We start from the raw sequence: 26,797 nt of genomic DNA, 5'->3' as shown, positions 1-26,797 counted from the left end.
AAAGAAGAAGAAGAAGAAGAAAAATGAAAAATGAAAAATGAAAAAAATTGCTTCAAAAGCAACTACAATCCAAAGTTTGACTCATAGCATAAAACATCACTATTGGGTTGCTCTCAATCTTGATGTGCTTCTCGACCTTGTGCCAACAAATCTACAACCTCTTTGTACTATTAGGTATGCCTGTGTAAGAGTTGTAACTCCATGTTGCTCGATCCACACTTTGGGATACCTATATAATATACTAAAATTGTTAAGATTTATCACACAAACTGACTTACAATCTGTAGACTAATAGCATTAATGTAACTTACAGAATTTGTTGAAGTTGCCGGATAACCACCATTATCTTTAGATTTTTTTTTTTTTGTCTTCTTTGGCCATTTCTTGCCGGTTGGGTTTTCTGGCTGGGGACATGTTCTAAAATTGTGACCCACTACTCAACAATTCCCACACTTAACATCATACCCAGCCCTAGAAACCTTGTATGGTTGTACTTCTTCATCTGCACCCCTCCGCCCTCGCCTCCTTAGGCCTACCAGGTCGGGATCTCATGCGTGGAGGTAGGATAACTTCATCAGTGTTGATTTGCGACCATTCATCAGGGTCAGAAATAGCTTGCATGCGGGGTTCATATGCTTGAATGTATTTATCCATCCTGTAGCAATCTGCTAGGTACATCTCAGGCACATGCTTGTTCATGTAAATGGCAGAACATGCATGAGAGCATGGGATACCATTTAATTGCCATCTACCACATGTGCATGTTCTGCTATCCAAATTCACCACCCTTCTTGCATCATACATGTAGTCAATCTCGAACTCCAATTCATTTCGCCATCTACAAATACAATTCCTTGCATCATCCTTAGACCTCTCCAACTTTTTGTGAATCTTCGGACATATACTGTGAGATGCTTGTCGAGCTCCATCTCTCTTTTGTTGGAATCTCGTCATTAGCTGTCGCCTTATCATTTCCATCATAGTCAAAATGGCCTTATCTCGTGCATCTTTTATCCATGCGTTAAAAGTTTCTGCTAAATTGTTTAACAACATGTCACTTTCACTAATTGTTTTGAATGCGTGTCTTGACCACAACTTTGGATCTATCTTCTTCAAATAATCATACGCATGCTGGTCCATAGTTTGTATGACATTCATATGGTACTCAAATTGCCTGGGCATACTTGCCCTGTCTGCACCCCACAATTCATCTTTAAAGGTCTTTCCTTTCCACCCTTTGCCCTTGAAGTTAGCGTGTAGATGTTGTACACAAAATCTATGTTCCACTACTTGCAGTAAGTTGTCAAATGTTTCAATAAGGCCCTACACAAACAAAAACACATTAAAGCACACTTTATTAATAGTACATTATCTAAGCAGGAAAAAAATTAAAAATAAAAACATAACCAGACTAATAATTTTTTTTGATGTATTTTACCTTTTGACGATCTGACATAAAAGCCCATGCACACTCATCAATGGAACTAATTTCTTCAATAAGGATGCTCAAAAACCAACTCCATGAGCCCTTAGTTTCAGCCTCCACCATGGAGTATGCAATTGGAAACATATCATCGTTCCCATCTTTCCCTATGGCACACATTAATTGGCCACCAAGATGCCCTTTAGTGGCATGCATCCACCGAGACAATGGGCCTACATCCAGATACCCATCCTTTCTTACATGCATCCATACACACGTACATTCTCCGGAAAAATAACCCCTCATTTTGAATAAATACGCTGCTGCCTGGATTCCATCTTAGGATAGCCTCTCTATATTCTCTCGTATGCTTATATTGTTCTTCATAACCTCCATTAACCTGATTTATTGCCATCTTCTTAGCATAATAACAACGCATGATTGGAACTTCAACATTATAATCTCTGTGAACCTGCTCCTTAAGTGCAGTGATAGTCCATATGGGATCATCTCTGAAGTTAGCCTTATATCGGTTGGCAATAAAATTCACATCAACTTTATGATTGTAATAATTGCTCCCACATTCGTGCGTAGAGTGAAATGTCTTAATCTAGAATGAACCCTTATCACTAGTTAAGGATGCGTGGATTCTCCACCCACAATTTTCCTTGCAAACAACAGTAACCCTCACCCTATCATTGTGTTTATACACAAAATCAAAACGATTTTGTATAGCATAAAGTTTCAGTGCCTTTCTAAAGTCATGTCTATCGTTAAAAATGTGCCCAACAGTGAAAGTTATATTCTTATCCATATCATGTACTGCATTAAACACTGGATACCTCTTCTTCCTCGATTGATCTCCCTCTTCTTCATCACTATCTAAACTAATCAAAGAATCACTATCTGCATAATCAGATTCCACACCATCATCACCAAAATTAGTAGATATCATGCCGCCAAACTGTGGAAACCAATCGACATTATTTTTAATGTTGTGTTCCACATTATATGTGAATAAATCGTTGTCCTCATCGTCGGTCTCATGTAAATCACTCAATGGAATGCTACGTCCAAAGTCGTCAGACTCATTCCCCTCATCCCTCAAGTTTAGTCTTGATGCACTACCCCTACCACTTGCCCTTGAGGCATCAACACTAATCACGTTCTCTACACCATTACTTAAACCAACCCCCACATCAACATCTGTATCCTTTCATCCATAATCAAGTACTTCAACCTCTACAGGGACATCCATCAATAGTGCAATAGTTGGTTGCTCATTAATAGCAGGTTCATTTACCTTGTGATCCACATACATGTGGATCACCTTCCTGTTCTCCTCAATAATCCTCCCAATCATCCTAATAATGTCCCTATCAGTTGTTAACTCAATCATGCTTTCCTTCAAATTCTCCTCATCCAACTTGTAATAGAATTGTATTTTGTTTCTGTACCCAAGCTCTTTCACTTCACTAGCAAGATCAACAACAGAGAGCACATCAAGATCAATCTCCCCACAATCTGTGACATCTCCTCCAACATAAGATGTACATAAGTCATCAATAGATCCGCCACGGTGCACTAACTGCTTCACCATATTTGTAACACAAATGGAAACATAAGATATTCAGTAAATAGTAATAATGAGTAATGCTACACCTACAACTATTTTATACTTGTTGAAGAAAAAAAAAATCAAGTTTACTTCTTCCTAGAAAGCTAATTTCAATGTTCTGTAATGCATTGTCCATATAAAACGGTGAAGAAAACTATAGAAGGCTAGAGTCTAAGGCTTTTACCCTTAGAGCATAAAGACAGTACACGTACGCTACCGCATCTCTGATCAAAAGATATAACTCATTCTATCAAAGCCAAAAAAGACAATATTCTCAAAGTAAAATTCACATAATGCTTAATTACCCTATTTTTTTTTTTTTTTCTCTTTTCTTTTCCTTAGATTACCTACCAAGAGCTACCACTAAACATTTATATGGTGGGCCCATTTAGAGTAATTGAGACCAATTTCAAGTCATTTGACGCTAGAGACAAAATCTGAAATTCCCCACTATCGTACATGAGTTGATAACATGGTGAAATGAAAAATTATTATGCGTGAACTGAACTATTGGAATTTGGCAATAGTCACCAATATCATATTCAATTTTCAAGTAAAAAGCAAGCCATGTATCGAACTAATTTGGGGTATTTTTGGTTTGCAAGTTAAAGATAACCTAGCTTTTGCAACAAAATAGCAACCTATATAATACTCTGTGGCAAGTAGTAAATAGTAATAGTTGGTAGTATTAAAATGAAAAAAAAAAATAACATTTTTAGCTGTTTGTCTATACTTCTAATTGTTTTGAGCATTCATAATAAATTGAAGTTGTTGGCAATGGAATTACTCAAATGGTCAACTTCCTATCCATCTTCGTATTAGATAATATATAGTAGTATTGTTTATACCTTGAGAGTATAGATTGAAACAATTTTTTTTTTTTTTTTTTTTTCGTGATGTTTGTTAGTATAAAACACAAATAGGAAGATGGATGATTTCGTTAACCCTGCTAGAACAACAACACAACATACAGAATGATACGAAAAAAAAATAATCTCAAATAATTCTTTGTTGCAGAGGCTACAGATCTCACCTTTTTTGTTGTTTTCGTACTAGAACTTTGTCTATTGCTACTGGGTTGATAATGTGGAGTGAGGCATGGGGTAGGGTTTTTGTTTTGATAACTGACACAATGGTTTTTTCTTCTTCTTAATAATATATATATATATATATATATATATATATATATATATATATATATATATATATATATATATATATATATATATATATATATATATATATATATATATATATATATATATATATATATATCTGTGTGTGTGTGTGGCACTTATCAATGTTGTTGAAGTGGATGTTGACATATTAAATGAGACACACGTGGCACATGGCAAACCGTTAACTTTCATGGTAAAGTAATAGAGGGATCTATTTGAAACATAAGCAAAACCTAATGACTTTATTCTTGAAATTAAAAACCTAAGGATTAAATTCAAATCAGATAAAAACCTAGGGACTAAATATGATTTTTCCCTATTAATTAAGAACATTCATCTTGGATAAGAGATGGGTAAAAGAAGTCTATATAAGAACTTTTGTAGAGTTTGTATAAGCCCATTTGAATTTTTCCACAAATAAGCTGATGGTAATCAATTTCGATATGCTTTGTTCTTTCATAACAAACAAGATTTGTAGTAATACATAATGCAAACAAAAGAGCTGCCTTATGTAGATCACAAAGCAAAGAGAAGAGCCACATAATTTCACATGTGGAAGCCATATACCTTTGCAGAAGATCTAGATGCCTTTGCAGAAGCCAATTCTTAATAATAATAATAATAATAAAAGTTATAATTTTGCAACTGACGTTAATCTTCATCACTAAGCCTATGGACAAGGCCGGATGACAACAAATATTCCTAGCTATGTGGGTTTAGGGAGCTGGATTCATGTAGATTTATGATTAGTGATACTTCTCTATAAATAGGGTTTTTCTCTTCTACGTTGTTGTAGCAAGAGCAAGGTAGAAACTAAAGAGTGCTTAAGAGATTTGGAGAGAAAGGTCATAAGCAACTAAGATGCTCAGATCTCTTTCATTATTTAATATTTTTTAAGGAATATTTCAAATTGATGGTGTACTGCAGTTATGCATGAAAAGAGCCTCAAAACCATTTTATGCAGACTTTGTTTAGGTGCGACTGTTTATCATCTTTGGAAGTAAATGAATGATTTGCTTCATGGTAACATCCCTAGATCAGAGGAATTAATCGTGGCCCAAATCAAATGGGAAGTGAGGTCAAGAATTCTGGCTAGGTGTTCAGCAAAGAAGATTGTCAAAAATTTTGATCTTATCCATATTTGGAGTTTGCAGCCTAGCTTTAATGAGCATGTAGTTCTTGTTTAGTGTTTTTCTGCTGATGTTTGTAGTAGTCGAGTTGTTTTAGAGTGTTGTCTCTCTATTTAGGAGGATTTGTTCCAGTTTTTACTAGAGAGATTGTATTTGGTGTGTTTGGTTTTATAAAGTTTTGATTCATAAAAAATAAAAATCAAAAATCAAATTTTTGAAAATAAAATAAAATTAGATTTTGCCTGTGTTAGGAAATGGAGGAAGAATAAGATAGAGAAAATCAATGGAGACCTTGAGGAGTATTGTGTATTTACGTGAAAGTGTGATTTTTAGAAGAAGAAAAAAACGTGTGTGTGTGTGTGTGTATATATATATATATATATATATATATATATATAAAATAAAAGAAAATAAAAGAAAAATGGTGAAAAGTGATGTACTTGGATTAGAATGAATGAATGAATGAACTACTTAAGGTAAGTGAAATGTTACGAACCTAAGTTTGTAACGGGATAATTTAGGTTCTTAGAGGGAACCTAGACCTCACAATACAAGTGCGCGCTAATTTTGATTAGTTCTTCTCTTCCTTTATTCAAAACATAGCAATCTTTAAATAGAGACTATTACTACGTCCCTAAGGAGAATTAAGGTTGAGTCATCAACCAAGCGACTCTTATGGAAATATTCTAATGAAAATACATACCTAATATGACTAGAGTTCTAATGAAAATAGACAATGACCTATGGCATTTTAAAATCTGAAATTTGTGATCTATTTCAAAGGAAATAAAACCTAGGTCATTTTAGTACTAAAAATTTTGCAAAATTATTTGCACTATTAAATTCTTATATGTTTTGATGATTAGACTGAATAAGAATAAAAAAGGTTGCACATGTAGTTGAAATGTTTAAAGTTATAGTCAAAAAATATTTTTTAAAGTTTCACGTGCAACATAAAAGCTAGACCCTATGGTAAAAGAGTGTAAAGAGATACCAATACCATGTAAATAGTCAAAGGATAGCAAGCACCACTTAGCAAGCTGAGTGGGCTATCAATAGGAGCCTATTCTTGAATGCACAATTTTTTTGTCGATCAAGAAAATTTTCCTCAATAGTTGTGTACTTCTTGTGGCTGTTGGGTTTAAAATAAATGTTCTTTGGGACATGCCAACCCTATTTTGTACATGGGTAAATAGTACGAAAGAAACCAAAAAGGGAAAGATAAATGGTATAGTTTTATTCTATTAAAATTTTAAAAGAAATATTAGATATTGCATTTGTTATAATATAGTATTTCTTGCATTGGTGCAATAATAAAAAAATTCATGGAGGACTTTTCTTAAACTTAAATTCTAGATATTAAATTATTTTTCAGAATTTACTTACTAAGTCGTGGACTTATTCCTTCCACAAAACTATTTTTTTTTAAATTGTCGATAGGAAAGCTGTTGAAAAGTAAGTATGGGCCTGCACATCATAATCGTGATTAATGGGGAGGTCACCGGGGTACTTAGGGTGACCAATCCAGCAATTTGGCCATTTGATGCCGAGTCTTCGGCTGTCCTTTATGTGGATGCGGATATCCACTTTGTATATAGTGCTTAATGTAGTAATGTAAATGTAGTGTAGGCTTTGTTTTGATAATGTATATATGTAGTTAGCCACTTTTGTTGTTATATATAGGCTTTACTAGCGGCTACGTCTGCCTACTTTTGTTAAGCCTATAATCTTAATTATGATACTAGTTTGAAAAATATGTTTAATAGAAATGACTTAGTAATTATGCCTCTTATATCATTCTCCATAATGTGTGATTTAATTCTATAAGAAAAATGTTGAACTAAACTAAACATGCCATGAATATCTTAATACGCATACATAATACATAGTTAAAGAAGTCACACTACTAATTTTAAAATTGGATGTGTGACTGAATCTCGTAAGAAAGCACAATAGTTAGTAATAGATCGATGTGTATCAAGACAATCAGACCAATTGAAATCACAGAAGGCCTTTAATGAAAATTAGAAGAAGAAAAGAAAAGGCCTTGTCTTGGAGACACTTTTATATAAAGTAAAAATCAATGAGTTGCATCAAGATGTGGTTGGCGAAGATGATCCATAAACTGACTTCAAACTTGCACAGAATAAGCAAGGTCAGGTCTAGTAATTTTCAAATAGAGCAAACAACCAATTAATCTTTGATAGTTGGTGGAATCTTCAAGTAAACACTTTTAGTATGTGAAAGTTTAACATTCGGCTTGAAAGGAAATTTTACAGCAAGAAGTCAACAATCTTGGAGAAATTTCAAGAGCATATTTTCATTGACACACCGAAACACCTTGAGTACTTCTAGCAATCTGTAACCCAAGAAAATATTTCAATACCATAGGAGCATTGCTTGCAATTACAATGTCATCAATATAGACCAATAAAGTTATGTAAGAAGATCCTCGCAAATAGGTAAACAAAGAATAATCTACTTTAGATTGCACAAAACCAAGACTAATCAGTGTGGTAGAAAACTTTGAAACCCATTATCTAGAAGCTTCCTTTAAAGTTTAAACTATGTAAGGACTTATGCAATTTACAGACTTTCAACTCCCCCTTAATAGAAAGTAATTGCATATATATATCTTCATCCAAGTCCCCATAAATATAGGCATTATTTACTTCTAATTGATGTAAATGCCAATGCTTTGCAGCCGCAAGAACAAGCAAACAATGGACAATAGTGAGTTTTACAACTGGAAAAAAAGTTTCGTAGTAATCAAGACCTTCACATTGGATATATCCTTTGGCTACTGGTCAAGCTTTGTAAGTGCTCTATATTGCCATTGGCTCTATATTTGATCTTATGGAGCTACTTACATCCAATTGGATGTTTAGCCGGTGGTAGATTAGTGAGAGTGAATGTATTATTTTCTTTAAGAGCATGAATTCATTTTTCATAACCTCACGCCAATGTGGGTATTTAACTATTTGATGGAGAAACTTAGGCTTGAAATGGGAGGAAACGAACAAACTAAACTGTTTATGAGCAAAGGAAAGTTTGTCATAAGAAATGAATGAGGAAAAAGCATAAGGCATACCTGATGAAGTGGAATCATTGTTCTTAGGAAGAAATGGGAGGGAAGGAGAAGAAGCTGCCAATTAATAATGAAAATCCTGCAAATAACTAGGCATACATCTAATTCTAGATGACCTACGGAGAGTAACACCATAATCATGACTTGAAGAAGGTGAATGAACAACGGAGTCAATGGTTGACATTGGTGATGGAATATGGTGAAGATTAGTAGGATGTAATGGAATAAAAAAAAATAAATGGAGATACATCATCAGAAACTGATTTAGGAAGAACAAAACAATCATTTGGAGTAGAAATAGTAAACCTTGATTCATATAGAAAATATCCTCAACAATAGCGTTTTGTTAAGGTGTTTTAACACGACTATACTAATGAATTGAAGATTGAGTGAGGGATAGAATTAGAGATTTAGTTTGCATCAAATAAGCTCAAGTAAATTGACTAAAATCACCTACAATGATAAGCAAAAAACTAGAAGCATTAGTATATTCAACAAAATATTTTCTCAGATATCACAATCCATTAACTTAAAAGGATGCTTAGAAACAAAGTTGCTAATGGGAAAAGGCAATCGGTGTTGCTTAGCTAAGGTACAGACTGTACAACATTTATTTGATTCAAAAGAAATCCGAGGAACTAGCCAATGCAACAATTTTATTCGACAATATGATATATGGCCTAATCTATAATGCCAAATATCAGCAGAAACAACCTTTAGTGAAGAGACTTGAGTTGAAACTTGGGTGGAATAATGTAATTGTGGTTTATGTAGTAAATGAAATAGGCCACCTTGTTCTCTACCCACTCCAATCGTCTTCCAACTGAACAAATGCTATATAAAGCAAAAACCAACAAGAAAAATGAGACAATGCATGATTTTCATAAGTTTGCTGGCAAGAGATTAGACTGAAAGAAAGGGATGGAACACAAAGAACTTCAATTAGAATAAGAGTATTTGAAAGTTTTATTGTGCCAATATGAGTAACTAAAGCAAACTAACAATTTGACAGTTTTACACAAGTGGAAACTCCAGCAGTAATAGAGGTGAAATATGGAACATAACTAATCATATGATCAGTAGCTCTAGTATCTATAATCCAATGTTATCATTTTGACTATTACTGGAAGCAGCATGAAACAAAGAGGAAAATGAAAAAAAATAGAATGTTTAGTGTCTGAAAAAGAAGACACATAAGGAGAAAGATAGTCACTTGACAAATTTGAAAAATTGTGATCTTGAGAGGTATGAATACTACTTACTTGACGAGTGGGAGGAAGTGCATCAAATGGTCGAGGCTTGAGCAAAGCTAATGACTAACATTGCTCATGAGTAATAGGCAATTGAGGAACTTAGTGCTTAAATGCTTGATTAGCGAAATGAGAATTGGATTTTCCTTTATTGAACTTGTAACCAAGTGGATACCTGTGCACTTTATAGCATTTTTCAACAGTATGACCAATAACACCAAAATGACTGCAAATGGGATGATCTTTATGAGAGGCATTCTGCATAGCAGATTGATTTTGAGGTGTTGAAGCATACTTTGTCATTAAGTAGCAATATCATGAGTGAAAGATTTAATTGATTATGGAATTTCTCTTTGACGTTCTTCTTGAAGAACTAAAGAAAACACTTTGTTTATTGATGGTAGAAGATCAAGAAAGAGAATTTGTCATCTATTGTGAGAAAAAGGCTCATTTAATCTCATAAGGAAACGAAAAACATACTCTTGTTGGTGGTAATCAAGAAGTGTTTTCAAAGCTCCACAAGAACAAGAACATGTAGGTACAGGACGATAATTACTCAATTCATCCCACAATCCGTTAAGACAAGTGAAGTAATTACTCACCAATACATTTTCTTGTGATAGAGATGAAATGACCTTTTGCGGCTGAAAGCTTCCTGGACCATTTTATTGAGAAAAACTCTCCTTTAGATCGATCCACATTTCTTCGATAGTATTATTGCATATAACACTCGCAACTATTTCCTTTGAAACCGAGTTCAAAATCCAGGACAAAACCATGTTATTGCACCTGATACGTGCATGGTGTAAAACATCTGAAGGATCTAATGGTTTTGTCAAAGTACCATCAGTAAAACCGACTTTGTTTTTTGATGTTAACGCCATAATCATGGAACGATTACAAGTATGGTAATTCTCACTAGTGAGAGGTTGAGAAACCAATATAGAACTGGGACTATCATGCACCATGATGAAGGTAGAAGGGACTGGGAAGGACCTTCAATAGAAATTGCAAAGGAAGAATATGCCATAAAAAGAAAACTTGACTAAGAATGCTTTAATACCATATCAACATTGCAAAGTTGTAAGAAAAGAAAACAGAGAGAAGAGAGAAGAGCAGGTGATGAGAAGAATAATTTTTGTTATCCTTCTTGATATAGAGCTCCTTCTATTTATACAACAAATAAATTAACAAAAATATAACTAATCCTAACTAATCTAGTGAATCAATCCATTTATTTGCAATAGCCAACCCAACAAGAATTGAAATCCAATTTTCTAAATGAACTAAATAAAAAGGGGATATAAACCAAATTGCTCCAACATCAATTGGTGTGGGAGAGTGGTCGAATGGGTTGGGATCAATCGGAGTGAATATGCATGCAAACTATGATGTTATTTTAGTATTTTAGGCTAAAGGTAGGGGTGGAAATGCGAATGCAGTTATTAGCAATATCCGCATTTGCATCCGTATAATGCAGTTACCAATTTTAAGTATCCGCATCCATGCGATTATTATCCACACACGAGGTAAAGAACGTTTTGGATTACTTTCTAAATCTACATGCAAGATTAAATAATGCGGTTATTACTATATGCAAGCTTAAATAAATTAAGATTTCACTTATTATATAATTCATGATTGTAAACCATAAATGATTATTGTCTCATAGAGTAATCGAGATTTGGATTACCCAAAGAAAAGAAAAGAAAAGAAAGTAAATACAGTGATGTATTACTTTGATAACTGTATTCGCATTTGCATTTGCATTTGCGAATAGCAGATAGTAGTTATGTATGGATAGCAGATGTCAGTGGTTATTATCCGTCGCATTTTCACCCCTTGTTAAAAAGACAAGGATCCTCTCCATTTGATTCTCTCCATTTAGTTAAATAAGGAGGATATAGTTATCTTTTCACATTTTTACAGAATGAGAAAAGACAACTATACCCTCATTTTTTCACTAAATGGAGAGGATTGAAATGGAGAGGATCCAAATTCTAGTTAAAAGGGTAGGTCCATTGTTCATTTTGGTAGGGCTTTTTCTTTCGTTTTTGTCCAAAAAACAAAAAAAAAAAATTATCTTATGGTTATAATTGTAATACCACATTCATTCTGTTATCAATTTAGCAAAACATTGGACAGAAGCATTGAACTGCAAAAGTAGAATAACATGAGGTCGTGAAATCAAATTCAGCTAAGGCACAAGGTAATTCTTCGATATTTTCCCTAATTGTTAATCCAACCAAGGACGATGCTTTGACATGCAAAAAAGAGAAATACTTGACATCCCAACACTTTTTTAAAATTTGGTTCCAACTTGATGTGTCATAATCCTATGAAATTGTGGCACATTTTCCAAACATCAGGTTGGAGCCAAATTCTAGAGAAAAAGTGTTTGAATGTCTACCATTCCTCTGCAAGAAATCCACAATCTGATTAACAGAGCAACTAGAAACTGTTTGTACCGAGAATATTGAGTAGTTAAACCAGTCCAAATTGAAAAGTTAACTGACCAATTTATATGGAAGAAAAATTAACCTATCAAAAAGAAAGGGGAAAAAAAAATATAGAACAAGCATATTAAGTAGATGGTGTCATCTATCAATGGGGAAAGATACTATGTGGACAATATCAGACCTAAAAAAAGACTCTTTTATGCCTTGAATTCACAAGTTTGATACATTACATGTACAAGTATGTTGGACAAGCTTACAGAGAAGGGGAAAAGAGAGGCTATCCAACATATAATTAGAAAATGCAAACATCCCAACTGACTGCAGAGGTGACCCTACTACTTTTCCATCCATAGGAACCTGGGCATGAAATTTGAAGTCCACAATTACCATGCTTTACTTCCTTTGCTTTTTGGAAAGAGGCTCTGAGTGGGTCTCGACCTGCCAAACAAGTCTCATGATTAAAAAGACAAAATAAGATTCCAAGGTATCCATTCAACATAGGATATAAATACTACAAAGAAATGAACACAATGTCCATGGGAATTCCCAGTTTGATTAATACAAAATTAAAGCCCACACAACTTTATACATAAATGCCAGGCTAAATCCCACATGTATTTTATAACATACTGTTATCAAAATAGTTAGATCATTCGAGGAACACATGTTCAGGATGGAGCTACGAAGGATTCGTAGATAAGTCGGTAAACCGAAGCTAATTCGGCTGCCTTGTGTCAATTGCAAAGTACACAGCCTGACTTCTGCAAGCCTCCAAATTGCAGCACACACTGGGTCAATCTAAGATGCAGCCACTTTTAAGTAGATGAAAGCTCTCACCACAGAAAATGGAAAAGGAAAAAAAGAAAAAAAAAACATTTTTTCTTGATAGGTGGGAATGATCTCGGTGCTAAAAGTTAACAACCACATATGGCCAAACCAGGTGGGCTCAACTTATCATGAGGGGGCAAATGAATCCCCTCTAAAAAGCTTTATGAATGGGAATAGTTCATGCAGCGAGGCCCACAAAGACATGAAAACAACAAAATCAATTTCAGCACACTTTAAAGTGACACTATCATACACTTCAAATGCTTCAGTCCAGCTACTAATTATTTATTCGAATTCAAGCAAAAGATCCTTCACAGTGCAGGAGCATACAAACATAAAAACAACAAAATCAATTTCAGCAGAAAAGAGAATTAAAATTTAAAAAAAAAAAAAAAAAAAAAAAAAAAAGAAAAAAAAGAGAGAAAAGAAAAGGAAAAGAAAGATACGAATTGTAGATCTTAAAAGTGATAAAAGGAGAACCATAGTCTAATACAAAACACTCATTTCCTTGAAACCAAAAGGATAAGATAACACATAAAAACAAAAAATTCCTCAAAATTTTCCAAAGAGAGGGCTAAGCATTGAAAAAAAAGGTATATTAATAAAAGAAACTTGCCCTGGCTTTGCCACTGTCACGCCTCCTATTTTATTTACTCCACTTGGGAGTCCCTACTGTACTACATTCATAAAGGGAATGCTGCTTGAAAGACAAGTCCTTTGAGAAAGCCTCACTTATTAAATCAACTGCCAATTTACTATAAACTATATATACGCTGTGGCAGATTGCAAGGTCAAGAGGTTGAAAAGCAACCTTTTATGGTCCAGAGAAGCTAAACGGGGAGAAAAATGATGTTAGTTCATGATTTAAAGATCAAAGTGGCTAGATAAGATGAAAGATAAAAGATGAAGATGGAGAGAGCAAATGAATGAAGACAATAATAATAATAACAATTATTACTATACTAAAAATCTATCCAGTAAGAATTTTATAGTCACAGTTATAAAAGACAGATTAGCAATTGAAAATCCATGGAAAGATTGTACTCCACATGTAAGGGATACTCCCACACCAGGCAGGGTATGGTATCAATGGGATATCATTTCCATAATAACAAAGATGAAAGAAAGAAAGAAGAATCAACTGCTTCCTCTGCCTTATTTGCTGTGGTTCCTCATCAGAAAACCTTCTTTCTCCCCCTCATCCTTCTCTATCCATTTTCTCTATTTCTGTGCAAACAATTTAATATCAAATCACTTCTTCAGACTTCTTGCTGTGGCTCCTCACCAGAAAACCTTCTTTCTCCCCCTCATCCTTCTCTTTCCACCATCTTCATACTCCTCTTACTTTTGCCTATTTCTATATCATTTATCATGCCCCCCCCTCCCCCCCCCCCCACACCACCCGCAAAAAAAAAAAAAAAAAGTTTCCCTCTCTATCCGCCTTCCTATCCTTTCAGATATATGATTTCTCATTTTAATCTCACTCACTCTTTTCCTGGCAAAAACTTCAGGAGTAAAGAAGATAAGTTTCAAAATGTTAACTTCTCTATTACATGATTGTTTAGCACAATGCATTATTGGTAAATGATTTTTAGTGAAAATATATTTTGTAAGATAAATAACACTCCACATCAAGCTTTAATAATTTGATTGTGAGAATCAGCAATACATTTACCGCTGCATTAAACTATGATGGATGTATATGCTGGATTTAACACCATAAGCATGCATTTAAAGAGGCTTGAACAGGATTCCCAGAAAATAGCTTGAAGAAAGAAGGCATATTCTAGTTGCTTTTCAATAAACAAATACCAACTTTAGAAGATCATTCTATCGTGTCATATGATGGCCCTCCCGCTATTTTCAGTCAAATAACACTGAGTGGCCCTTTGGTAGTTCTTAGGCATGCCAAAGGAATTCCGAAAGCCCCCAAAAAAATTTATGAACTCCATCAAATAGAAGTCATTTTATTTTTCTGTTAAAAGACTACTTTTTTAATCCATTGACCAAAAAGAATATTTCCCCAAAGGAGCAGGTAAAGAATGCTTACAGGATTTGAAAGCTGCTCACGTATATAAGCCATTGATCTCAGCATGGCACCTAAAGTATCTCTGGACACCTGAAATTTAACCTCTGACTCTCCTGAAGTTGTCTCAGTATCTTGAAGCTGGAATTGTGGGAAGAGAACATATTCATTAATTGAACAATTTAATAAGTAAACTGCATATGCAAAATAAGGCAACAAAACCATTCCAGGTCAATGGATTACCACCCAAATCATAACCAAACAGTGTTCCATTTTTGGATTTTTTGAGTGCGTTAAGGGAAAATTATAGAGGAATGCACTCGCACGTTCATTTCAATGAAAAGCATATCTTTGTAAAGAAAAAGAACAAAAATCTTTTTTTCTTTCTCTTTTATTGGTGAATTATACACATACATCCGGTAATTCATGAACCCATGACCTCGCCCTTCATCCCATTCCTATTAAAAGAGGAAATGCCATTTGAGTTGGAGCTCATTTACCTGACGTGCTAGAAAATCGTTGATACCTAGCTCATGGACACATTAGACTCAAATTTCCTCTTCTTTGTACAATATGTAATCAAATGATTGTTCCCTCTTTTCTTTCTCCAATTAAGGATTGTTATGATTAAAGCAACCTCCACCACCCCCCAATGTAAGTTGCTTCTGAGGAAGATTAACTCCTAAGATACTCAAGGAGAACATCCTAAACATGAAATTTTATCATCCTTATATACAACTATCCAATTAACAAGACTTGGTATCTCCTTCATGCTATAAGGTAAACTACATCGACTCCCTAATAAATTTTATCATCTTTTAATACAACAATCCAATCGACAACACTTGTTATATCCTCCTTTCTTTTTTTGATAGGTAATCAGAGAAATTTTATAAAAAGTGTAGGCACCCCTGAGCATACAAAAGGACACAAAAACAAAAAGGGTAGAAAAACAAGAAAAAAACTTGCAAAGACCCAACCCCAATATAAAACCCAATAAAACCCGGCAAAAACCAGCCCCAAAACCCTCAGCAACATTACATCACAGCAAAACCCTCTTGCTTTTGCCCCAAACCAAGACTCCTAGTATCATAATTGATATCGCACTCAAGGTTATGAAGTTCTCTATTCCCTTTAATCTTAGGAGTGGAGACAGGGACCTCAAGGCGCTGTCCTCCAACAACTTGAGCCATAACATCCAAAAAAACCCTTCTCGTTCCCCTCAAAGGAAATCCCCGCAGCTTGAAGGCAAAACGTAACGTCGAACATTGCCTCGGGAGAACCAATAGCCTCTTTTGAATCACTTCCCCTCGAAGATCCTCCCACCTCAAATGGCGGGGAAGAATGACTACGCGGAAGAAGGAACCCACGCCTAATAAAGCTGACCGGAGGCTCCCTAACGGCCATGGTCTCCACGGGACGCGAAGAAAGAGGACCCAGCGGAGGAAGAGAGGCAGCGAACACCGTCAAAGACTCAACAAAATGAGCCCCTTAGTACACTGGGAGTATACAAAAGGAGAAGCCTAACAAGACTTGGTATCTCCTTCATGCTATAAGGTAAACTACATTGAGCTCCCCAAGAAATTTTATCATCTTTTTATACAACAATCCAATCAACAACACTTGTTATATCCTCCTTTCTATAAGGTATACTACATTGAAATCCCCTTGATGGAGAGAGAGAGAGAGAGAGAGAGAGAGATGAAACCCGATTATAAGGTCAAAAACCACTCCTCCCAACTTAAAAGTTCAAACTTCATGATAACCTATTAGGGTCAAATACTTCCTTTGCATAAATATGTACATATAATGTAATGACTCAGGAAAAAACGCTAATCATATCTGCGATATCGCCCCAAAATGACTAGTCAATTTAGAGTTTTCTTTATAATCTCTTATAAAGCCCAGTTTTACCTAGTAAGCAATGTGAGACTTAGCACCCATCAGTGTCTTTCTAACCTACTCACTTTATGTGAGCTACTCATTTTCTCAATATAGGATTGGGATGTTGCAAACTCCCTCTCTTAAACCCCTGAAGTCCTCGTCAGGGCACATCATGTGGTGCTGACAGTACCATATGGTATTACTAAGTGGCTATGATATCATTCGTAACGAACAAAAAATAAAAATGCTAGCCAATGTACAATATTGCCTCAAAAGGACTAATCAACTTAAAGTTTCCTTAGAATCACTTATAAAGCCAGTTTCACCTAGTTAGTAAGCAAGGTGGGACTAACACCCGTAAGTGTCTTTCTAAACCACACTTTATATGTGTTACTCATCTTCCCAATATGGGAATGAAGTGTTACATTTTGTGAGCTTGCCACGGAGATAGAAGTTAAAATACAACCCAAACCAGATCTATGATCTAACATTACAGTCAAACTTGCATGTACTAATTGCATTTATATAGAGACATGGGGGTGGTGTTTCCATGTGAGAACCTGAGAAAAGTATACCACAGCTAAAACAAACTTTTATTAATTAACTCCAACATAATGATCCAGCAAAGTGATTCACCACATATTTATGTGACATAGGTCTAGAATTTGAATTCACATACCTTCAAGTTTATAACAGCAACCTTATTGGCTGGTGTTGATAGCTGTTCGCTGATGTAGGCCATAGACCTCAACATAGGTTCAAGTGATACCCTCGAGAGCTGAAACTTAACCTCTGATTCTGCTGAAGGGGTTCTGCTATAATCTTGCAACTGCAGTGGTTAAGAGTGAAGTACATGATAATATAAAGCTCCTGATCAGTTAATTTTAAATTTAAGGAGAATAAGAGAAACTATGCAACTCATCCATTGCTACTGGTCAAAATTAAAGACTATTAAAAATAGATTTAACAAATTTTAAAAATGATCCATCTATTTAAGCTGTAATCTCTCAGCACGAAGTTATCAGATAAAACAATTCCAACTTGAGCAATTATATGACACAAAAGTTCCCAGTTGTTTTTATGCTTTCACTTCATCAGTTACATACCTTCAGATTAATCACAGCTACTCTGTTCCCTGGCACTGAATTCTTATTCTCCATAACCCAAGTCATTGACTTTAGACAAGGAAGAACAACCTAAGCAAAAGGGCCAAACAAGGGCCAAATCAGTCTCATGCTATCATGCTCAAAACAGACAGATGTGTGAAACAATGGAACTTATAAGTGAAAAAGAGGGGAAAAAAACATAAATAATGAATATATGAAACTCAATATATATATATATAATTCGTTTTTGTATCTCTACAGTGAGATTCTCCGTCCTTGTCAATGGAACTCCGTCGGGTTTCTTTACTAGCTCTCGCGGGTTGCGACAAGGTGATCCTCTGTTGCCTTTATTATTTGTGGTGGTTATGGAGGCTTTGAGCCGGATGCTGGCTGCTGCGGTGAAGCAGGGTTCGATGACAGGTTTTACTGTGGGACATAGAGAGTCAGAGGCAATAGTAGTGAATCATTTATTGTTTGCTGATGATACGTTGATTTTTTGTGGGGCGCAAGAAGAACAAATTCGACATCTGAGGTGCATTTTTCTTTGTTTTGAGGCAGTTTCGGGACTAAGGATCAATTTAGGAAAATCAGAAATTGTTCCTATTGGTGAGGTGGAGGATGTTGAAGGGTTGGCCCAGCTTTTGGGTTGTAGGGTTGGGTCTTTGCCTATGACGTATTTGGGTATGCCTTTGGGTGCCTCTTACAAGTCCGTTCCTACTTGGAAAGGGGTGGTTGAGAAAATGGAAAGGAAGCTGGCTGGTTGGAAGCGTATGTATTTGTCAAAGGGCGGACGGTTGACTCTTATTAAGAGCACGCTGTCCAATCTCCCCACGTATCTCTTGTCGCTGTTCCCTATTCCTTTGAGGGTGGCTAATCGTCTTGAAAAAATCCAGAGGGATTTCCTATGGGGTGGCATAGGGGATGAGGCCAAATTTCATTTAGTGAAATGGAACTGGATTTGTACTCCGTTGCATTCAGGTGGGTTGGGAGTTCACAACCTCACCCAGTTTAACCAAGCTCTTTTGGGTAAATGGTTGTGGAGATATGGTAGGGAGAGAGAGGCTTTATGGCGTTTGGTGATTGACGCCAAATTTGGGAGCCTGAAGGGTGGGTGGTGCTCTATTGAGGTGTCGGGTTCCTATGGAGTAGGGGTTTGGAAATATATCAGGAAAGGGTGGGAGAAGTTTCGCAATTATGTTCGGTTTGTGGTAGGGGATGGGTCACATATCAGTTTCTGGCATGATCGGTGGTGTGGGGAGAGATCTTTGAAGCATTGTTTTCCAGTTCTGTATAGTCTTGTGAGGAACAAAGCGGCAATGGTGGTAGATAATTTAGCTGTTCATAATGGAAATATTCATTGGAATGTTCTCTTTAAGCGGCAACTTCAGGACTGGGAGATGGAGATGGTGCTCTCTTTCTTCGAGCGGTTGTTCTCCACTCCGATTCGACAAGGAGAGGGTGACAAGTTAGTTTGGAACCTCTCTACAAGGAGCTATTTTGAAGTAAGGTCATATTATGAAGCATTTAGTAGGAAAGATGGTCCATCATTCCCGTGGAAGAATATATGGTGTGCTAAGGCTCCGACAAGGGTGGCGTTCTTTGTTTGGTCTGCAGCTTTAGGTAAAATTTTGACTCATGACAATCTGCGAAAGAGGAATATAGTGGTTATTGAGTGGTGTTGTATGTGTAAAAAGAAGGGGGAGTCTATTGATCATCTGTTACTTCATTGCGACACCGCCCGTGAGCTTTGGAGTTTTATGTTTTCTTTATTTGGAATTGAATGGGTCATGCCACAATCGCTGCTGGATTTGTTGACTACTTGGGGTGCTTTTCGAGGGCATGGCCTAGCTAAAAATGTTTGGCGTTTAGTTCCTCACTGTGTTTTGTGGAGCATTTGGCGGGAGTGGAATGCGAGGCTTTTTGAAGATGTCGAAACTGTAATGGTAGTATTAAGGAAGCGTCTTCTTAACATGCTATATCTATGGATAGCGCCCCATCTTTGCCATCTAGGTGTTTCTATTTACGTAGACTTTCTTAATTTATTAGTTGTTCTTCCCGTTTAGGGGCTCTTTTGTATACTTCCCGTGTATTAGGGTTGCGCCCCTCTGCGCTTTTTATTGAATTTTAAATTACTTATCAAAATATATATATATATATATCATACCATGTTTTCAGGAGGACCATCATCTCGGTGAAGAGAGACAGGAGCCATCCGAGGCAAATTCAAATCAGCAACAGATTGAGCAGGAGCACCAGTATCATTCAGATTAAATCGCCGTGTCACCTCATCTTGGCGTGGCCACAACAGTGGGGTCATATCTGAAGCTGATGCAGAGGTCTTCTTGTCATCATAGCCAATACTACTAACCTGAGATGTAGGAGGTGCAACTTTGGCCACATTTTTCTTAACCCCAGCAACCTTCTTCACACCTTCTTTAAGAGCAATCATTGCCACATTATAAGTTTCTACAGCTATAGACCCTCCTTCAGCATACTTGATGGCTTCCCGGCATAGATTGTTATACCGCAATGTCAGACACTCTTGGCCATGTAATTCACCACCATGTTCATCTAATCCAACTCCACTCTTCGCGTTTCTAGTCCAACGGGGCAATATGTAATGGGATGGCAATGTAAGCACATTTGTCACAGTGAACACAGTCAAAACATGTCTACAAAGAATTCCAGAATACTCAAACATTTGACAACTGCAGCTTGCTCTCATCTCAGGATAGTTTAATGTGACAATATATGCCTTTTGATCATCCTCAAACTTTGCAACCCTGAATGTGCTAATAGCTCCATCACCTTCAATTCTATTTGCTGTATACACAAATGTTTCAACTAGCTCTTCCTGAAATTTCGCAAAGATTTTCCTTGTATAAAGATTTGCTGCCTGTTTTTCCATTGGTGATGGTGTCCTCAGTACTGGCATGGTGCAAATTGTATCAAAATCTGCTTCTATTTCCTTTTCAAACGAGCTCTCTAAAGCTCTTTCATACTGCCTAAAGAACATAGGCAAAGTGGTCTGTTGATTCACATAACCATCAAAAAATGAACCATCAAATCCTTGATTAGGAGATAGAACAGCAAAAAAGGAATCCCGAAAATATACGGGGACCCATTGAGCACGAGCATTATATAATGATTGAAGCCAATCGTTTCTCCTGAGATCATATTTATCAAGGACTGAATTCCAAGACAATTCAAACTCCTCAATAGTTTCAGTCAAGTTGATACAGTTATACAGTTCCACCTGAAAATTAGGATGTACGTGACATACATGAGCCAGCTTTTCCTGGCCTTCTCTCAAGACATGCCACTTGCTAATACAGTGGCGGGCTTCTGGAAACACCTGAGAGACAGCAGTCTGTATTGCTCTGTCTTGATCAGTGATTATAGAGACAGGAGGGTGATCACTCATTGCCGTAAGAAACGTCTTAAAAAGCCAGATAAAAGAAGCCTCTGAATCATCTAGAAGTAACGCACAACCAAACAAAACTGTCTGACCATGATGGTTCACCCCAGTAAATGGAGCAAATGGCACTCTATACTGATTTACTCTGTACATGGTGTCCAGTGTTACTGCATCACCAAAATGACTGTAAGCTGTCCTTGACCTTGCATCTGCCCAAAATACATTAGCCATGCGGTTATCATCATCAAGTTGTATTGCATAGAAGAATCCAGGATTCTCAGCCTGCATTTTCTTGAAATACTCCAGCAAATTCTGAGCATCCCTCCCAAGTGTCCTCTTTCGATTAGAAGGTCTAACAACATAATTCATTGCCCCAGTGTTTTTACCAGGGCGATTGGATTCTGCAGGAGGTGTTTTCCTAACTCCACGATTTGCCTCTCCAGGGACATGGTTTCCATCCATGGAGACATACATAACACCACTTGGAACAATTCCCACCCCTTGGTAAGTTTCAGCCATGGTCTTCGAAGCACCGGCAAAATGTCTGCGAGGCCGAAGGTAATGCACCTTACTTGCACTCACCAGGGAATGGCAATGCTCCTTTATAAATTTTGTCACAAACCACTTGTCTTGACCCTTTAACTCTATCCTGAGCATTGCATCGCAGCTATCAGCATGCCTTCTTTTTAACCCCTCTCTGCCACATACAAAGTCTCTAGTAATGGTTGCCCCATCAGATTGAGAGCGATTAGACTGACCAGCTTTGGAGCTAAAACCCAACCGTCTCGCATACTCGTCATAGAAACTCTTAGCAGACTCTTCAGAATCAAATTCCATACCCACATACGGCTCGTCAATCCCATCCTCATCATGAGCTGTGGAATTATCAGCAGCATTTACTTCACCTTCATTGAGCTCAGCATTTCCATCATCTGCTGCACCCCGATGACCCATTCCTTCTTCCACATCTATCACTTGAACATCCATACTAAACTACCGTAACAACAATGAGTTATTGAGTGTGTAATTCACAGAAAAATTCCATAGAAATGCGCCGCATACTTTCAGCACCGCAGCAGACACATTCTGCATTAAGTATTCAACCATACAAATTGATTCACTATTTAACAACACAAAAAAGACCCAAAAGAAAAATTCACCGAAAAATACAAAACTAAGATACCAACCTCCATTTGATTGCAAAGAAATTACACCATAAAAGGAAAAAGAAATAAAAAATAAAAAATAGATAACTGAAAATAAAGAACCTTTATATGCCATGCCAACCTTAACCTATTAAAGAAGAGTATTGCTAAAAACCACATTTTTATCCCACAACTATGGCACAATATTGACGTGGCATAGTTATAGGATTAAAAATGTGGATTTTAGCACTAATCATTAAAAAAATGCCAAACCCAATTCTTTGGGATTCTCCCTATCAATCAATACTTCAATATTTACACACTACACTAGTCTTTAGAAAACAACGCAAGCTGGTTCAGATGAAAATATTACAAGCTGGAAAACCAAGACACAGTGACTCTCAATTTTCATAAACAACTCTTTTTCTTATATTTGAAGTTTTGAACTCTGACACAACTCACATATACATATACATATGCAAAAATAAACGCTCGCACGCACATAAACACAGAAGCCAAGAACTTCAATTTAAGAAACTAAAAGCGATACCCTTTGAATTGCACATATAAATTCAAAATAATCAAATTCTGATCAGCCAGTACCAATGAAACACTAGCAATCAATATTAGCATGGAACTGAACTCATTTGATTCTACTTTCACAAAACCAACCTTCCGCCAAAAAGCATGAACCATCATAGTTACATAAGATATACATATTTATGATTATAAAGGGGGCAAAGTGGAAGAGGCAGAGAGTTAGAGAAACCCTAGGGTTTAAACTATACAGAGGGTTCCAGCCGTAGGGAAGGAAAGAAAGTAAAAGAGAAATATTACCTGAAGAGGAAAGGTCGAAACGACTGCGTTTCGTGGTGCTTTTAGGGTTTCTCCACCAACGGAAGATTGCAGCAGAGTCGGAGAGAGACGGAGAAAGAGAGAGAGGGAGTGCGTGTCGCATAGGTTTCAGATGACATAAGTAGACGCGCGTGATCCCCACCGTTGAATTACGATCAGACGGCTGATGTCCCTTCAGAACGAACACGTTTCACTTTATCAGATTACTACGGAGTCCTGTCAGAACTGTGGGCCCCATACATTGTAGTGTACATCTTAACACCAGACCATATCTTTTTTCTTCATTTTCTGTCGTTTTTTTTTTATTTATTTATTATTTTCAAAATTTTGTTTTTTCTGTTGGTTTTTTTTTTTTTTGTTTTTTTTTATGTTTAGATGGGTCTTAAGAATTTCAACAGTTTTCCATATTTGTTTAATTCCGTTTTTTATTTCAGTTATATTTTGATATTTGAAATGTATAATTAATTAATTTTTCAAATTAAGAAGACGGTTAAATTGATGAGTTATATAGAAACAGTAAGAGTAGAAAGAGAACACTACATACACGAGTCACGACCAAATTCAGTTTGCAAAACCATGCACACAAAGTTACAAATGGGATTTGCTACACTAGATTACGGCTTTTACATAACAACAGCATGCAGCTGCGATGCATCCTTTACATTTGAAAGTCATTAAGTTTTGATATCCACTTTCCACCCGCAGGCCGAACCATGATCACGCTTAGGTAGAGTAGTTACGTTGGTCTCCTTCTTTGGCGACCGCCTTTTATCTTAGCAAATAAGTAAAAGAAAAAGGAGGCCGAGAAAGTTAGCTCTTCTCCAATAACTCTTACCAAATTTTGGTAGCTCAATAAAAAATAACATGTTATGCTACCAAAGAAAAAATAGCCGCCAGAACAATACATCCAAACAGATAACAATGTAATCTAGGGAAAAATCAAATTTAATCCTTAAGTATTTTTACAATTTTAATTTAATCTTTAGGTTTTTAATTTCAACAATTACATTCTTTAAGTTTTCTTTCGATTTTAAATAAGTCCATTTGTAAATTTATCGTCCAATTAATTACTAATATATGCCTATTAGACTAGTCAATTAATGTCACGTGGCATTCGTTTGACATATCAGGTGCCAACTGTACATGCAGTGTGGCACAATTACTATAAATTACAACTATTCCATTAAAAATAATAATAATAATAATAAAAAATTGTTTAGGGTATAATTGTAATTTAAAAGAATTATGTTACATGGCATGTATAGTTGGCGAGTAATGTTAGGAACCATTTTTTTTTTTTTTTTGTCATCTTTTTATCCTCTTAAAATTGATTTGACTTTTAAAGTTACAATTGGATCAAAATCTAATATTAATCCATCACAAAGCCAATGATGATTTTAAAAGGAAAAATTACACATAACCCCTTCAAACTACCACCTCATTGTCAAGGTCCCCCAAATGACAAAAATACCCTCCATAAAATTATAAAAATTTGAAAGAAAGAACTACAAAATTATTAAAATAAAAAACAAAAATAACAAAAATTTATACAAAAAAAAAAAGAAAATAAAATAAAAACTGGTTTTTCTTCCATTTTTTCTTCTTCTTTTTTTTTTTTTTATTATAAACTTTCAGTTATTTTTTCCCACCAATCGTCTAAGCCTCTCTCCTTCTTTACCTCTCCCTCACGTCTCTCTCTCTTTCTCACCTTCTTTCTCTAATGATCCGTGATGCCACGACAAAACTGGTTTTTCTTCCCTTTTTTTTTGTTTTTTTTTTTAAAAAAAAAAATGTTTTTCATAATTTTTCAGTTATTTTTTTTTTCCCACCAACCCTCTCAGCCTCTCTCCTTTACCTCTCCCTCACGTCTCTCTCTCTCTTTTTCTCACCTTCTTTCTCTAATGATCCGTGATTCCACGACAAAACTGGTTTTTCTTCCTTATTTTTTTTTCGTTTGTTTTTTTTTTTTTTTTAAAAAAAAAAATGTTTTTATAATTTTTCAGTTATTTTTTTCTTTTAATTTTTCGCTTTTTAATTTCTGTTTTGTTTTTCATTTTTTCTTTTTTTTTTTCTTCGAATTTGTAAAGACATTTTTGTCTTATTGAAAAAAAAATTAGGATAATTTTTGTATTTTTGGTTAGTTTTTTTGAGAATATTGACATTTTTTGGTAGTTTGAAGAAGAATATTGACAAAATTTGTAGTTTTGGGAGAGAGTACTGACAATTGAGTATTAATTTAAAGGGGATATATGTATTTTTCTCTTTTAAAAATCACATCAACTTTAAGAAGATAAAAATATGACAAAAAAATAATTTCGAGCATTACTCGTGGCATGACAATCTATTGACTAAATTTGATTTTTCCATATAATCTAGCCCTTGCACTTCTAGCATTGTCATATTACATTTGAATCTTCCAACATCATACCTGCAAAAAAAAATCAAATATTAACAAATCATAAGCATGTCATAACAATATGACATTTCATATAAAATGTAGCATGATCACAAAACCAAGTTTTGGGATCAATGGTAATTAATGATGGGCTATTGATGGAACTTACTTGATTCACTTTAGCAATTCCAAACACCTAAGATCTGCAATCTAAATTACAAAAGCGTTCTCCGAATTTAGACCAAACAACAATTTTATATCCAATTGGGTTGACCATCAATAATGGTTACAAGGCACTCACGGCATAATAGGGTAAAGTCTACATACTCCCTTTAAACTATCATTTAATTAACAATATCCCTCTCAAACTTTCAATTTGGACAATGTCCTCCTAAACTATCAAAACTTGTCAATGTTTTTTCAATGACGATAATACCCTTAATAAAATAAGAAAGTACTTAAAATTCAAAAAAAAAAAACTAAAACTAAAATTGAGAGAAAATTAAAAAAGAAATACATAAAAATCAAGGGTGGCCAAATTTTAAAATTAAAAGAAAAATTGTAAAGTTTTTCATTAAAAAATAAATAAATTTTTGTTTTTTTTTTTAAAAAAAATTTGTTAATAAAAAATTTTGTTTTTTTTAAAAAATAATAATTTTTTTTTTGAATTTATAGGGGTACTCTTGTTTTATTGAAAAATTGTAAGGTCATTTTTGTCTTTTTACTAGCATTGAAGAGGACATTGACACTGTTTTGATATTTTTAGGGGGCATTGTCCCAATTGAAAGTTTGGGAAGTACATTGTTAATTGGACAGTAATTTGAAACGAGTATGTGGACTTTTTCATAAATAATATCTCTGGTTGGCCAAAAAGGGAAAATGAAGACAAGTTTCAGCAATTTGAACAAAATATTGAGAATCTACTTTGAATATTTTTCCAAAAGAGGAAATTGAAAGAATCTTTGGACATTTCAACACAACGCAAGCACCATTT

The 26,797-nt window shown here is 35.3% G+C and overlaps 1 protein-coding gene across 1 annotated transcript; it reads right to left on the bottom strand.

The window, feature by feature from the left end:
- Positions 1-12,323: 12,323 nt before the first annotated feature.
- LOC133877377 (protein FAR1-RELATED SEQUENCE 3-like) lies at positions 12,324-23,531 on the bottom strand. The gene is made up of 6 exons (XM_062315654.1): positions 23,391-23,531; positions 20,155-22,494; positions 17,991-18,080; positions 17,564-17,713; positions 15,025-15,141; positions 12,324-12,584 (listed from the first exon to the last, which is right to left on the bottom strand). Exons 2-6 carry the CDS (start codon positions 22,393-22,395, stop codon positions 12,540-12,542), a joined length of 2,643 nt encoding a protein of 880 aa, XP_062171638.1. The 5' UTR covers positions 22,396-22,494; positions 23,391-23,531; the 3' UTR covers positions 12,324-12,539.
- Between the last annotated feature and the right edge of the window lie 3,266 nt (positions 23,532-26,797).

This window comes from Alnus glutinosa, chromosome 9 (genome assembly GCF_958979055.1).
Source record: "Alnus glutinosa chromosome 9, dhAlnGlut1.1, whole genome shotgun sequence".
Lineage (NCBI taxonomy): Eukaryota > Viridiplantae > Streptophyta > Magnoliopsida > Fagales > Betulaceae > Alnus > Alnus glutinosa.
Note: the sequence above shows the minus strand (reverse complement) of the source record. Positions and strands in the feature narration are given on the sequence as shown.

Bases quoted from the DNA above. Each gene is read 5' to 3' on its own strand.
- LOC133877377 (XM_062315654.1), bottom strand. From the start codon at position 22,395: ATGGATGTTCAAGTGATAGATGTGGAAGAAGGAATGGGTCATCGGGGT. The intron at 18,081-20,154 runs GTATGATATATA...CCTTTTGCTTAG, and splicing joins ATGGTCCTCCTGAAAACATG to GTTGTTCTTCCTTGTCTAAA. The intron at 12,585-15,024 runs GTAAGCATTCTT...CTTGTTTGGCAG, and splicing joins GTGAGCAGCTTTCAAATCCT to GTCGAGACCCACTCAGAGCC.